The following is a 13546-nucleotide window of genomic DNA, read 5'->3' as shown; positions in this document are numbered from 1 at the left end:
CCATATTTTAATTGAATACTAATCTTTTTATTAATGAGGTTTTTCCCCTGTAATCCCATGAGAGATTATTTATTATTGAGTTTTAAGAGTGCTTTATAGACTCTAGATACAAGTCCTTTCAGGGACCAGGTGCAGTGGCTCACGCCTATAATCCCAGCACATTGGAAGGCTGAGGCAGGAGGACTGCTTGAGGCCAGGTGTTTGAGACCACCTGGGCAATATGGTGAAACCTCATCTCTACCAAAAATATAAAAACAATCCAGGTATGGTGGTGCATACCTGTGGTCCCAGCACTTTGGGATTGCTTGAGCCTGGGAGGTCGAGGCTGCAGTGAGCCATGATCACCACTGCACACCAGCCTGGATCACAGAGTGAGATGCTATATCAACAATTAAATAAGTAAATAAATTTAAAAAAAAGGCCTTTTAGATATGTGTTTAGTAAATATCTTCTCTCAGATTGTGGTTTGTCTTTTCATTCTGTTAAAAGTGTTTTCTGGCTGGGCACAGTGACTCAAGCCTGTAATCCCAGCACTTTGGGAGGCCAAGGTGGGTGGACCACCTGAGGTCAGGAGTTCGAGACCAGCCTGGCCAACATGGCAAAATCCCATCTCTACTAAAAATACACAAATTAGTGGTGGCGGGCACCTGTAATCCCAGCTACTCAGGAGACTGAGGCATGAGAAATGCTTGAACCTGGGAGGTGGAGGTTTCAGTGAGCCAAGATTGCACCACTGCACTCCAGCCTGGGCAACAGAGTGAGACTCTGTCTCAAAATAAAAAATAAACAATAAAAATAAAAGTGTTTACTGAAGAGCAGAAGTTTTTAATTTTTATAAGCTTTAAGTTAGCAATTTTTTCTTATATGGCTTGTGCTTTTTTGTTTCTTATTTAAGAAATCTTTAAGAACCTGTTGTCTAATCCAACCTCAAAAAGATTTTCTTTTATGTCTTCTCCCAGAAATTGTATAGTTACATTTAGGTCTATGATCCATTTTGAGTTAATTTGCATATATGGTGTGAGGTATCTATTTTTTTTTCAATTTTATTTTTTATTTTTAGTAGAAACGAGGTCTCACTATGTTGCCCAAGCTGGTCTCAAGCTCCTGGCCTCAAGTGATCCTCCTGCCTCACCCTCCTAGAATGCTTGGATTACAGGCATGAGGCACTGTGCCTGGCCTTCTTTGCAGTTAAAATTATATATACATATATACATATACATATACATATACATACACACACACACACACACACATATCAGCTAGGTGTGGTGGCATACACCTGTAAGTCCCAGCTACCAGGAAGGCTGAGGCAGAAGGATCATTTGAACCCAGAAGGTGGGGTTGCAGTAAGCCAAGATGGCACTACTGCACTCCTATCTGGGTGACAGAGCATGACCCTATATATATCTGCAGGGCCCTATTGTGAGTTTGTTACACAACTTACTGCAACTTAAATTGTGCCACCCACCCCCCAATGCACAATATGGCAAGCTAAATAGAAACTCAGATATGCTAAGGCTAGTTGAGGGCATTATACAAGATTAGCATGGAATGGGCCCTTCATTTAGCACTCTGCTGCATTCATTTTTGTCAGATCACTTTCTTATCTTCACCACGTTGTCAAATCTGTTTTATTGCTCTAGCCTCATTTTCCTCAGCCTCCTGCAGCATCTTCCATGTCAGCTAGATCCCTTCCTCTCTGGATGAAGTCCTCTTCATCAACCAGCTTTCTCACTTAGTTCTCTAACATAGTGAAGTTCTGTCTGCTTTTTTCTTTACCATTAGTGGATAGGAAAAATGCTCCTATTCTCTGTAACCATTTGTCATCAAGACTCAAAAGACATTGAACTAACTGCCCTATTGTAGTTCATTATGGAAGTCTTCAGGAGTTTACACATTTATATACAAAGAAAGTAGGGCAGCTCATTTGAGTCTTGGCTTATGTGTAATGATCTTTAATGCATATTGGAAAATTATTATTCTCAAGTAAGAATAGTCTATACCTCAGGTCATTTACAGTCTCAAAGATTTGTCAGTATACTTTAAAACAGTTCTGGGAACAGTTAAGGAGACTAAAGAGTCATAAAAACTAAATGCAATGTCTGATGTTTGATTGGATTCTGAATTTTTTTAAGCCATATGATTGGGACAATTGTGAAAATTTGTATATGGACTACATAGTAGGCAATGATAATATTAAGTTTCATTGGGTGATAATAGTATTCTGGTTATGGAGGAGAATGCCTAGGTTCTTAGGGGCTGCACACTGAATTATTTAGTGGTGAAGGCTCATTATATCTGCAACTAACTCTCAAGTGGTTTGTCCAGAAAAATGTGCAGACATACATACATGGAAAGCAAATGTGGCAAAGTATTAGTAACTGTTGGGGTTAGGTGGGAAATTAAAAAAAAAAAAAAAAAAAGCAACTGTTGATTCCAGATGGAAGTTATACAGGTGTTCATTATACCATTTGAAAATATATCCCAGCCATCCTAAGGCTTAAAGGAAAAAAGGAAATTGTTTAAAATAAGAAGTTGAAGGCACAAAAATAGTAACAAAAACTTTGGGTTCATGCCTGTAATCCCAGCACTTTGGGAGGCCAAGGAGAGAGGGTTGCTTGAGCTTAGGAGTTCAAGACCAGCCTGGGCAACATGGTGAAACCCCATCTCTACAAGAAATACAAAAATTAGCCGGGCATGGTGGCACACACCTGTAGTTCTAGCTACTCAGGAGGCTCAGGTGGGATGATCACTTGAGCCCAGGAGCCAGAGGCTGCAGTGAACTGAGATTGCACCACTGCATTCAGCCTGTGTAACAGAGCAAAACCCTGCCTCAAAACAAACAAAAGAAACACCTTTGTGTCAGAGTTAAGGTTGCTATATAAGTAAAATGCCAGGTTATGGTTCTGGGTCCATTCTTTCTATATGAAGATCAAAAGCTTCCACCGGACCCAAAGGAACACTACTAGTTGCTAGTGGTTATTTCTCTATAGGTTTGAAAGCTGTGTCAGGCCAACTTACTGGATGCAATTTTAATATAAAATGCTACATGTTTGTTTATACCCATTACTGGAGATAGGAAAAAAAAAAAAAAACTCTATATGTTGTACTCCCAACTCATAGACTTCATATATTAATGAGACACTCTTCTGTTTTCACAGTTTAATGAGGTCCTGATAAAGTCATCCTTTTGAAGGACTCAGAAAATGCCCCCACAGCCTCTGCAATGTAATAATTATAGTAGTTAACATTTATTGAGCACTCACTGTGTGCCAGGCATTTTTCAGGTATTGATTCATTTAGTCCTCAAAACTCATTAGAGGTAGGTACTATTATAAAGACAAGGCCAAGGAACAGAGATTAAGCAGTTTGCCCAAATTCACATTATTAGTGGAGCTGGGATTTAAGCCCGGTCTGGCTGTGGAATCTGTATTCTTAATGACCATGCTATACTGCTTAAGATTAACCTTGAGATTTACTCCAGATAACAGAGGTTGTTTTTATCTCTCTAAAACTGCCCCCAATAAGCCACAACAATAATCAATTATCTTGGTATCTCTTTTGCCCAAATTTATATTTTGAAAAAAACTCAAACATACCATAAAGATGAAAGAATAGTACAGAATCCAATCAAAGGTCAGGCACTGCATGTCATGTCTTCATCTCCTTTAATCTAAAACATTCCTCTACTTTTTTTAAAATCTTTGACTCTTAAAAAATAGCTGTCTTGTAAATTGTCCCACAATCTGGATTTGTCTGTTTCCTCATGATGAGATTCAAGTTAAGCATTTTTGGGAAGAATACTGCATAGGTGATACATTCTTCCTGCCTTGTGACCACAGGTGACCCATAATGCTAAGTTTGATCACTTGATTAAGGGGATCTTCCAGATCTCTCCATTGTTGTTATTTTTGCTGGGTGCAGTGGCTAACGCTTGTAATCCCAGCACTTTGGAAGGCTGAGGTGGGCAGATCACTTGAGTCCAGGAGTTCTAGACCAGCCTGAGCAACAAGGTAAAACCCTGTCTCTACTAAAAATGCAAAAAAACAAAAGAAAATTAGCTGGGCGTGGTGGTGCAAGCCTACAGGGGGCTGAATTTGGAGGATCACTTGAGCCCAGTCAAGGCTGCAATGAGCTATGATTTTGCCACTGTGTTTCAGCCTCAGTGACAGAGTGAAACCTTGTCTCATAAAAAAAATAAAAAATAATTTTCCCCTTGGTAATTAATAAATAATCTGTGGGGTGGTACTTTGAAATCAGTAAAGATCCTGTTCTTAAGTGTCTTCTTACCCAACTATGTATCAATAATAATCCTTGTCTGAATCAATTTTTATTACATTGGTGGTGCAAAGTGACACTTTTTTAAATTTTGTCATTCCTTCTGCATTTACTAGCTGGCATTATTTCATTAAAGAAGAACACCCCCTCTTTCTTTTTGAATATCATTCGTCACGGATTCTTCTTTATATTAATTATGTTGTAGCTTATTATTGTTGTTATTCTTTTGAATGCTCAAATCCAGATTTGGCCAATGCAATCTCTGTTATTTTTTACCCCACAATACATGTTAAACTAAGCTGTTTTTAATGCCCAGAGAATGTCTAATATTTCCCACTCCCAACAGGAATTGAGAAAGAGACTACAGAAGTTGGGGACTTATTCAGACTCTTCTTAGAAGTCTACCTTCTTCCTGTGTACTTTCAGCCCAAAGTGAAACTTTTGAGTTGGGAAGAGATACTTCTGAATTAAACTGCTGATCAATGTCACCCAGTTCTAATCCCAACCATGTTTATTCTAGGCATACCATACTCACTGCCATGCTTACCCTTCTGTTGTGCACCTCTGTCCTCCTTCCTGTGGCCTTCTGGTTCCTACCCAACTGTCCAGTCCATAGGCCTCAATAACACCTTTTTGCCCAGCCCTGTGGTAGCATTGGTCTGCCTCCTTTACCTGCTCAAGAAACCCCTTCACCATTAATTTATTGTTCTGTGATTTTATCTATAGGATCTTACCCAGCCATATGGCCTGCTGCCTCTGCCAATTTAAAAATAGCATTGAGGTTGTCTGCAAGACAGTCAAGCTGCATTGCAACAGTGCATGTCTGGCAAACACCACACATTGTCCTGAAGAAGCATCTATAGGGAATCCCGAAGGAGAGTTCATGAAGGTGTTACAAGCTCGGAAGAAGCACACGAGCGCTGAGCTGACTATTGAGCCAGAGACACCCTCAGACAGCAACGGCATCAACTTGTCAGGCTTTGGGAGTGAGCAGCGAGACATCAATGATGAAAGTGATGCTATCAGTGCACTAAATTATATCTTGCCTTATTTCTCAATGGGAAATCTAGAAGATATGGAGGCAACATTGTTACCATTCATTAAACTGCTTTTTTCAGATTCACAAGATGGTGATAGGCCCCTGGGTATTTTGAAAAACAATGCAAAAAGCCCCTCTCTTCAACCTGCATCTGACTCAATTTATGAAAATAAATTGAGAAAGCTGTATTTTCTGGAAAATGTGTTAGATGCACAAATTCAAGAAAAAATTGATGAGATTAAAAGGGAAGAAAAAACTGCCATGCTTGTACAGTCCAGCGATTTAGGTCCCAAATTTAAACAGCAAGTTTTTCATACAAAATTAGAAACTGCCCAACCACAGGAAAACAGCCTGGCAAAGATTCCAAGTGTAGGAAAAAGCCTGCAGAGAGCAAACAGAGTCCTCATGGACCCAAGGAGGATCCAGAAAGGGCACTTCAAAGAGCTGGGAAAGCAGAGCATCAGGAGGGAACAGAGTGCCCAGGCATTTGTGGAAAACACTGCCGAAGGAAAAAGGCCTGGGAGTGCAGCCCCAAGGGAGCTGGAACAGCCTCACGTGGTGCAGAGGCGCGAGAAGTTGGTGGGAAACACTATCTACACCAAGCCTTTGTTCACCCAAGAGCATAAGACTGTGGTCTCCTCTTTGCTGAAAGCCTTCTCCATGGGCGGGCCTTCCGCCTCCACCTCTGCAAAATCCCAACCTGAGGTAAGAAACAGACAGAAAGACTTAACTGCTATGCCAGAAGTCACCATCTCTGAAAACACAACCTACAATAATCCTCCCGAAGCAGATTCCGCTGGGAGTGCGTTCAACTTAGAGCCAGCTGTTGGGACACAACAAACCAATGGAAGTGAATACAGTGACCTGGGCACTGACCTGTTCCCCAAGCCCAAAAACTTCAATTACCCATCGCTCTCATCCCCAGGTGATCGGTTTGAAATTAAGCTAAACCAGAAGCTGCGGTCCCTCATCCCTAACAACAATGTGAGAAGGCTCATAACTCATATTATCTGGACCTTAAAGATGGACTGCTCTGAGACCCAAGTGCAATTAGCCTGTGCTAAGCTCATCTCCGAGACAGGCCTCCTGATGAAACTTCTCAGTGAACAGCAAAAAGTAAATGTGTCCAGGGCAGAATGGGATACGGACCAGTGGGAAACTGAGAACTATATCAAGGAGAGCACAGAAGCCCAGAGTGAACAGAAAGAGTGGAAGTCAAGTGAGGTGAGGACCACAGAGAAAGATGAGACCCGGACTTTCCCATCATTTAGCATATGTCAGGAAAGTGCCAACACAAGAGAACCTGGGACTCACAGGCCATAGCTTGTCTTGGCCGTGTAACTTTGGCCAGGTGGCTCATGCTTGTAATCCCAGCACTTTGGGAGGCTAAGGTGGGTGGATCGCTTGAGGTCAGGAGTGTGAGACCAGCTTGGCAACATAGTGAAACCCTGTCTCCACAAAAAACACAAAAATTAGCTAGGTGTGGTGACACATGCCTGTACTCCCAGCTACTCAGGAGGCTAGCTAAGGTGGGAGGATCACCTGAGCCCAGGGAGGTCAAGTCCACAGGGAACCATGATCATACCACTGTACTCCAGCCTGAGCAACAGAGTGGGATCCTGTCTCAAAAAAAAAAAAAAAGAATCTGTAAGCTACTCATTTGGAATACTGGGGTTTTTAATAGTTAGCTTTCATCCTATCTCTTTGTTTTTTTAAACAAATTGTTCTTTCCATTTTTTTTTTTTTTTTTTAGCTCACTAAAGTTGTTCCAGAATACGGCTACAAAAAATTCATCGTGGCAATACATGTGACTGTAATAGCAATTTTAATTCTAATTTTCTGTGCCATCAAGGTAAGGACAATAATTAATGCAGCTTTTCAGAATGCAATTCTGTCTTTGTGTAGATTCAGAACCCACAAACTGAAAATCAAAGCCACTTTCCCACCTACTACTACTTGGCATTCTCCTTCAGTTGTTTAAGGCTGAGGTATGCTTAGTTCTTTTACTATAATGTATATTCCAGGATTTTTAAAGGATCATCACTTCCAGGAGATTTCTGTCAATTGAAATTAAGTTAATCCCACTAGACCATTTTAAGAAATTAAGTTGATATAATAGCAAAATTTCTCCCATCCAAAACTATGTCAACAATTGAATGTACTCTGCCACTAATTTATTTCCTTGTTGTTGAAATGAAGAGAAATGTATAATCTCCACCCTCACAGAGCTGTCATCACCCTGGAGAGGAAGGACAAGGCAAAAGAGAGAAGTGTCGTCTTGTAGACTTACTAGACTCACACAGTGTCTTCCTTCTCCAGTGTGTACGGCATTGTCTAAATAGGTCCAGTTAAAGCACTACAGGGTAGCCATCTTTTAAAAAAAGTAGTTGGCCACTTGTCTAAGTTCACAGGGGAGGGGAAATGTCCCATACTCCAGCCCTCCTAAGCCCAGGCCCTCTGTGAGATGTGTCACCATTTCTCAGACACCATATGAGACATTCCTTCTCGGATTAGGGATGCTCAATCTGCATTACGTATCTAAAGCCTACATCTGGCTACTCTGGGGTGAGTCCTGTTTATGGCCCCCATTCCCAGAGCTTGCCTCTGTTTGCCTTTTGTTCAATTACATGATGTATTACTTTTCCCAACAGGCCAGTGCTAGCATATTGGAAGAGTGAGTTAATAAGCTGGCAACCTTGATGCTATGCTGCCAATCCAACTTTATTTCCCTCACTCACCATTTCCATTATTGTGGCAGCCCTCCATTCCAGCCAGAGCAGCCCCTCACCATACCCTGGTCACACCATGCCCATTTCTGCTTTTGTCTGTGCCTTTGTCCATCTAAAATGCCCTTATTTCACTCTGCCTGAGGGAATCCTATGAATCTCTCAAAAGCCATCTCAAGTTCGTCTTTCTTCTTGACACCTTCCCTGAATACTCCAGCCCTTCTGAGCCTACTCCCTTTGTGAGGTTTGTCACCATTTCTTAGACACCGTATGAGAGACTTCAGAGGCTGAAGTGGGAGGATTGCTTGAGCCTGGGAGGTTGAGGTCGCAGTGAGCTGTGGTCATACTACTGCATTCTTGCCTGGGCAACAGAGCAAGACCCTGTCTCAAAAATAGCCACCACCAAAAATTGTCTTGGGATTTGAATAGGATCACGTTAAATTTGCAGATTAATTTGAGAGTTAACATCTGTACAACATTCTAGGAACGTGATATCTCTTGTCATGTATTCATTTTTTTGAATGTCTTTCAGAAGAGTTTGTTTCCATCATATAGATCTTACACATCATTTGGTAGATAAAAGATGTTTGTATTTTTGTTCCTAAATACTTCATACGTTTTTATTGCCGTTGTAAATGGGATCTTTCTTCCATTTTCTAATTAGTTATTGGTGGTACATGGGAAAAGTATTTGAGGTAGCCACCTTTTTAAAAAAATTTTTTTGTATGCTGATCTCTTGATTTTGTATATAGCCACCGTACTGAATTCTTATATTACTTCCAGTAAAATGTAAGTTGATTCTCTTAGGCTTCTTTGGCTGTCTAATATTTATCATTTCATATGCAAATAATGACAGTTTTGTCTCTTCCTTTCCAATAGTTATACTCTACTTTCTTCCCTCCCTCCCTCCCCTTCCTTCCCTTCCTTCCTCCCTTCCTCCCCCCTCCCCTTCCCCTTCCTTCCTTCCTTCCTTCCTTTTCAGGGCCTGTTTTTACCCAGGCTGGAGAGCAGTCACTGTAACCTCAAAGTCTGGGGCTTAAGGGATCCTCCTGCCTCAGCTTCCTGAGTGGCTGGGACTACAGGCCAGCAGCTAATTTTTAAAATTTTTTTGTAGAGACAAAGTCTTGCTATGTTGCCCAGGCTGGTTTTCCTGCCATTTTAGAGGAGGGACTTGGGTTTCCTTTTTTTTCTACTTTTAAGAGTTTTTGTTAGGAATTATCTGTTGAATTTTATCTAAAACAGTAAATAAAATATATTAAGTGCCAGCTGCATGCAAGACCCTAAGTTAGATACAGTCAGTCTTCTGCATCAGCAGGTCCACATCTTCAGATTCAACTAGATGAGGCTGAATATTTGAAAAAAAAAAAAAAACACCATAAAAATACAAATAGAAAGTACAGCATAACAACTGTCACCATTGTACGGGATCTATACATTTTATTAGTGATGACTTAAAGTACATGGGGCCAGGCATGATGGTTCACACTTGTAATCCCAACACTTTGGGAAGCCAAGATGGGAGGATAGCTTGACCAGCCTGGGCAGCATAGTGAGATGTGGTCTTTACTAAAAATAAAAAATTGCCAGGTATGGTGCTGTGCACCTGTAGTCCCAGCTACTGAAGAGACTGAGTTAGGCAGATTGCTGGAGCCCAGGAGGCTGAGGCTGCAGTGAGCTGTGGTCGTGCCACTGCACTCCAGCCTGAGCAACAGAGGGTGATCCTGTCTCTAAATAAATAAAGTATATGGGGGATGTGTGTTGGTCATATGCAAATACTGCATCATTATATGTAAGGGATCGAGCATCCACAGATTCTGGTATGGTGTGGGGGCAGTATCCTAGAACCAATCCCCTGCAAGATATCAAGGAACAGTGTACTGTGTAAGAATCAAAGCACTGTTAAACAGCATACAATTCCTGTCTCCAAAAAGTTCTGTCCTCGGGTGGATGAGACTTATAATGAATAAAAGGAATAAATTCAGATTTGGAGATAGTGGTTGTTGTGATGGGTGATCTTAATTGTGTTTTCTTCCAAAACAGATTTATTGTCAAAGAAGGGCACCAAAGGAAGACGAAGAAGCATTCTCAAGGTAAATATTAGTCTGGGGATTTTTTTTTTTTTTTTAATTCAGAGTCTCACCCTGTCGCCCAGGCTGGAGTGCAAAGGCACAATCTCAGCTCACTGCAACCTCCACCTTCCAGGTTCAAGCGATTCTCCTACCTCAGTCTCCTGAGTAGCTGGGATTACAGGCACGTACCACCATGCCCAGCTAATTTTTTGTATCTTTAGTAGAGAAGGGGTTTCACCATGTTGGCCAGGCTGGTCTCGAACTCCTGACCTCGTGATCCACCTGCCTCGGCCTCTCAAAGTGCTCAGATTACAGGTGTGAGCCACTGCACCCAGCCAGTCCAGCAATTTTTAAATTATAATTTAAGAAATAGAGGAAAGCTTAGAACTCTTCCTCATTTTTCAGGGAGGAAACTACCCAAGACAGGAAGAATACTTACTTACCCCAAGCTTAGCCTGACTCCCCTGAAATTAGCTCCCCAGCCAAAGCTGAGCTGGATGGTACTAACAAGGACACATCTGATGTCCCCAGCCCTCTGGGGAGGTGGGAAGGGACAGGAATGGGAAAGGTTTTGATGTCTGTTCCAGCTGGTGGTGGCAGGCTAGGGGCCTCTTGGAGGCCCCTCTGGGGAAGGGGTAGGGAAGGCCACCTGGTGTTGGAGTGAGGGCACTAGTCTCCTTCAAGGCTGATGGAAGGAAGAATATGTGAGTCCTTCCTCTAAAGTGGCAGGAAACACTACTTTCTCTCTTTTTTTTCTTTCTTTTTTCCCTGGATCCAAGAACTGAGGAAACACTACTTTTTCATCTTACTGGTTTTTGGGCTCCCACTCTATTCCTTTTATACAGACCTCACAGAATTTTAACTAGCAAGGCCAAGCTAGGTGGCTCACACCTGTAATCCCAGCACTTTGGGAGGCTGAGGCAGCTGGATCAATTAAGGTCAGGAGTTGGAGACTAACCTCACCAACACGATGAAACCCCATATCTAATAAAATTACAAAATTAGCCAGGCATGGTGTCACACACCTATAATCCCAGCTACCTGGGAGGCTGAGGCAGGAGAATCGCTTGAACCCAGAAGGTGGAGGTTGCAGTGAGCCAAGGTCACGCCATTTGCACTCCAGCCTAGGCAAAAAGAGCGAAACTGGTCTCAAAAAAAAAAAAAAGAAAAGAAAAGAAAAGAAAGAAATAGGAGAGACTTCAGACAGTAGTTTGTCCTTTATGATAGGAAACCTGAGAAAGAGAAAGGGAGAGTGTCTTGCCCCATGGTCACACAATGCACTCTGGCTTTTTCTATTTTATTCACATTCAAAAGAATATGTTGTCCTTTAAGCTGATGTCACAGCTCACTCACTCACCAGCGACGGCCTGCTGTATGAAGATCTATGAGATAGATAGCTTGGCTAGTTGCACTCAGGCATTTGCTTCAGGTGATTCAACTTATAGAATAAAGCAAATAAAGCATCTAGAAAAAAAAAAATACACCTCATCCTCCATCCCCCCATCAAATGATGCCCGTGAGACTAAGTCCGAAGGGGACTGATGTAAAATGCTTCTGCCTAGCATGGTTGTGCCGTTTGTTCACTGTACGAGGGCGCTTGGCCAAGGGGGTGAGTGGGACTGAACATCCTCCCTGTGCCCCATGCTGAGCCACACACGAAGTCCCTCCAGCTATATTGTGGGGTCCTTCTGGACAGACAGGGAGAGCTTCTGAAAGTCCCACCTGCATGGAATTATTTTCAAGACCCCAGGTATGTGGTTTGCAGTGGTTCGGCTCACTGTGATTTTGGACTGAGGTACTCATTTAGTACTAATTAAGACCAGAGAAGTACAATGTGAGAGACATGGGAAACGGCAGCATCACTCACTGTCTTGTGCCTATGTCTCCTCAGGGGCACTTCCGGAAGTCTGCCACACAGGACATCCTCATCGCAAAGTGTGACTCAGGTACATTGGAGCAGGATTCATTGCTGTGGCCAGAGAAAGCAGAAGACATGAAAAATTAATATTTCCCTTTCTATCTTCTAGGGTGACATTTTCTCAAACTGGCCGCTCTGGCTTAGGGATATGCACAGACCTCTCAGTGCCATACGAGTGAAAAACATGGCACAGAAGCTGCACGAAAAGCAGCCTTCCAGTGAGGATGAGAGCCTCACCAGGGACACTGGGTAAATGATGGGCCCTCACAGTTCCCATCTAAAATGAGGAGGGGATGAGAAGCTTAATTGCTCCTTTCAAGAATTAAAACCTTGCCATTGTTATTCTTATCCCAGGGACAGCGAAACCCCAACAGAAACTCCATTGAAGACTCCAACCGGAGAGTCCACTGATGAGGGGGAGGAGAATGAGGCCCCACTGTAGAAAGACACACAGTGACCCCAGCCCACCTCAGGCCTTCTGAAAAATACTTTGTTTTTGAAAAATAATTTGTTTTTGTTTTGTTTTGTTTTCTCTCTTTTTTTCTTCCCTCCCCCCCTCCCCCAATACTAATATTTCTTATAATATGTAGTTGATTCTTGCAATGTAGTAAGACATTTGAATGTGTAGTTAAATATTTATGCAGAAATAACAAGGGCCACCAAAAAGAAAAACAGTACTGAAGCCAGTGGCCCACACATCCACCAGAGGCAGCGGGCAGGGGAAGCACAGGGCCATCTTGCCCTCTGTTGTTTCCCAGTATAATTAGTCACCCAGACCTGAAAACGTACCCTCAGGGGGTGGAGATTTTACAATTAAATACCATTGTTCTTGGTGCCCTCTCCCCTGGTTCATCAAGCACTAGTCATACAATACAACATACTTGACCTCCTGCCCACAGGGGACCTCCCCCACCTCCCGGCCCCTCTCATAGGATCACTGGGCCTACCTGCACTGTGGGGGCAAGCCCTGTCTTATTCCCAAGCCCTCAAACCCATGCATGAATGTTCATCCAGACGTGGGAGGGGGCTTTTCCTCCTTATAAGATGGTGGAAAACTCACATTGTTTTTTGGTTTTGTTGTTGTTGTTTTTCTTTTAAAAAATCCCAACCCTTGGATAGCAGAGAGATGCTGGAGGGGTAGGGTCAAGAAGAGTGTGTGAGAGCAGTAATTTCCCAAAACTGCCCTCTGCAAGACTATATTTCAGAAAACATACTGGTGGGGCTACCTCTCCATTCACATGTACTCCCCTAGCCTCTCCCCATCCCTCACTGATGCACACCCATAGCCGCACAGTTCCATAATAGCAGTAGAATACTGCAGAAGGTGCAAGGATCCACTCCATCTTCAAAGAAAAGTCACTAATAAGTCACATTTGGTAAGTTAGTGATCATTAAACACATTAGTGAGCAAAAGAAAACCTGAATGAACAAGAATTGGTAATCTACCTAACAGAACACAAGTGAACACTGGCAGTTCAGTAATAGGAGGTAAAGAATGGTGCCAACTGCAGAACAG

At 42.4% G+C, this 13546-nt stretch overlaps 1 protein-coding gene across 3 annotated transcripts in view; it reads left to right on the top strand.

Annotated features, from left to right (window-relative positions):
• The window catches only part of LOC105724692 (leucine-rich repeat-containing protein 37A-like), a 36450-nt gene extending 23115 nt beyond the window's left edge, over positions 1 to 13335 (top strand). For 2 of the 3 annotated variants that reach the window (XM_064367508.1, XM_064367507.1), the window contains 6 exons: positions 5005 to 6541; positions 7071 to 7169; positions 10084 to 10133; positions 12004 to 12058; positions 12140 to 12279; positions 12385 to 13335. In XM_064367508.1, the coding sequence (XP_064223578.1) occupies positions 5005 to 6541; positions 7071 to 7169; positions 10084 to 10133; positions 12004 to 12058; positions 12140 to 12279; positions 12385 to 12472 (1969 nt within the window). In that variant the 3' untranslated portion in view covers positions 12473 to 13335. The remainder of the gene's footprint in view (positions 1 to 5004; positions 6542 to 7070; positions 7170 to 10083; positions 10134 to 12003; positions 12059 to 12139; positions 12280 to 12384) is intronic. The other variant, XM_064367509.1, reaches the window with a different exon arrangement.
• Positions 13336 to 13546: the final 211 nt, after the last annotated feature.

Source organism: Aotus nancymaae, unplaced genomic scaffold (assembly GCF_030222135.1).
Source record: "Aotus nancymaae isolate 86718 unplaced genomic scaffold, 86718_ANA_hifiasm-v0.15.2.pri h1tg000072l, whole genome shotgun sequence".
Taxonomy (NCBI): domain Eukaryota; kingdom Metazoa; phylum Chordata; class Mammalia; order Primates; family Aotidae; genus Aotus; species Aotus nancymaae.
The sequence above is the reverse complement of the archived record's forward strand: the minus strand, read 5'-3'. Positions and strand labels throughout refer to the sequence as shown.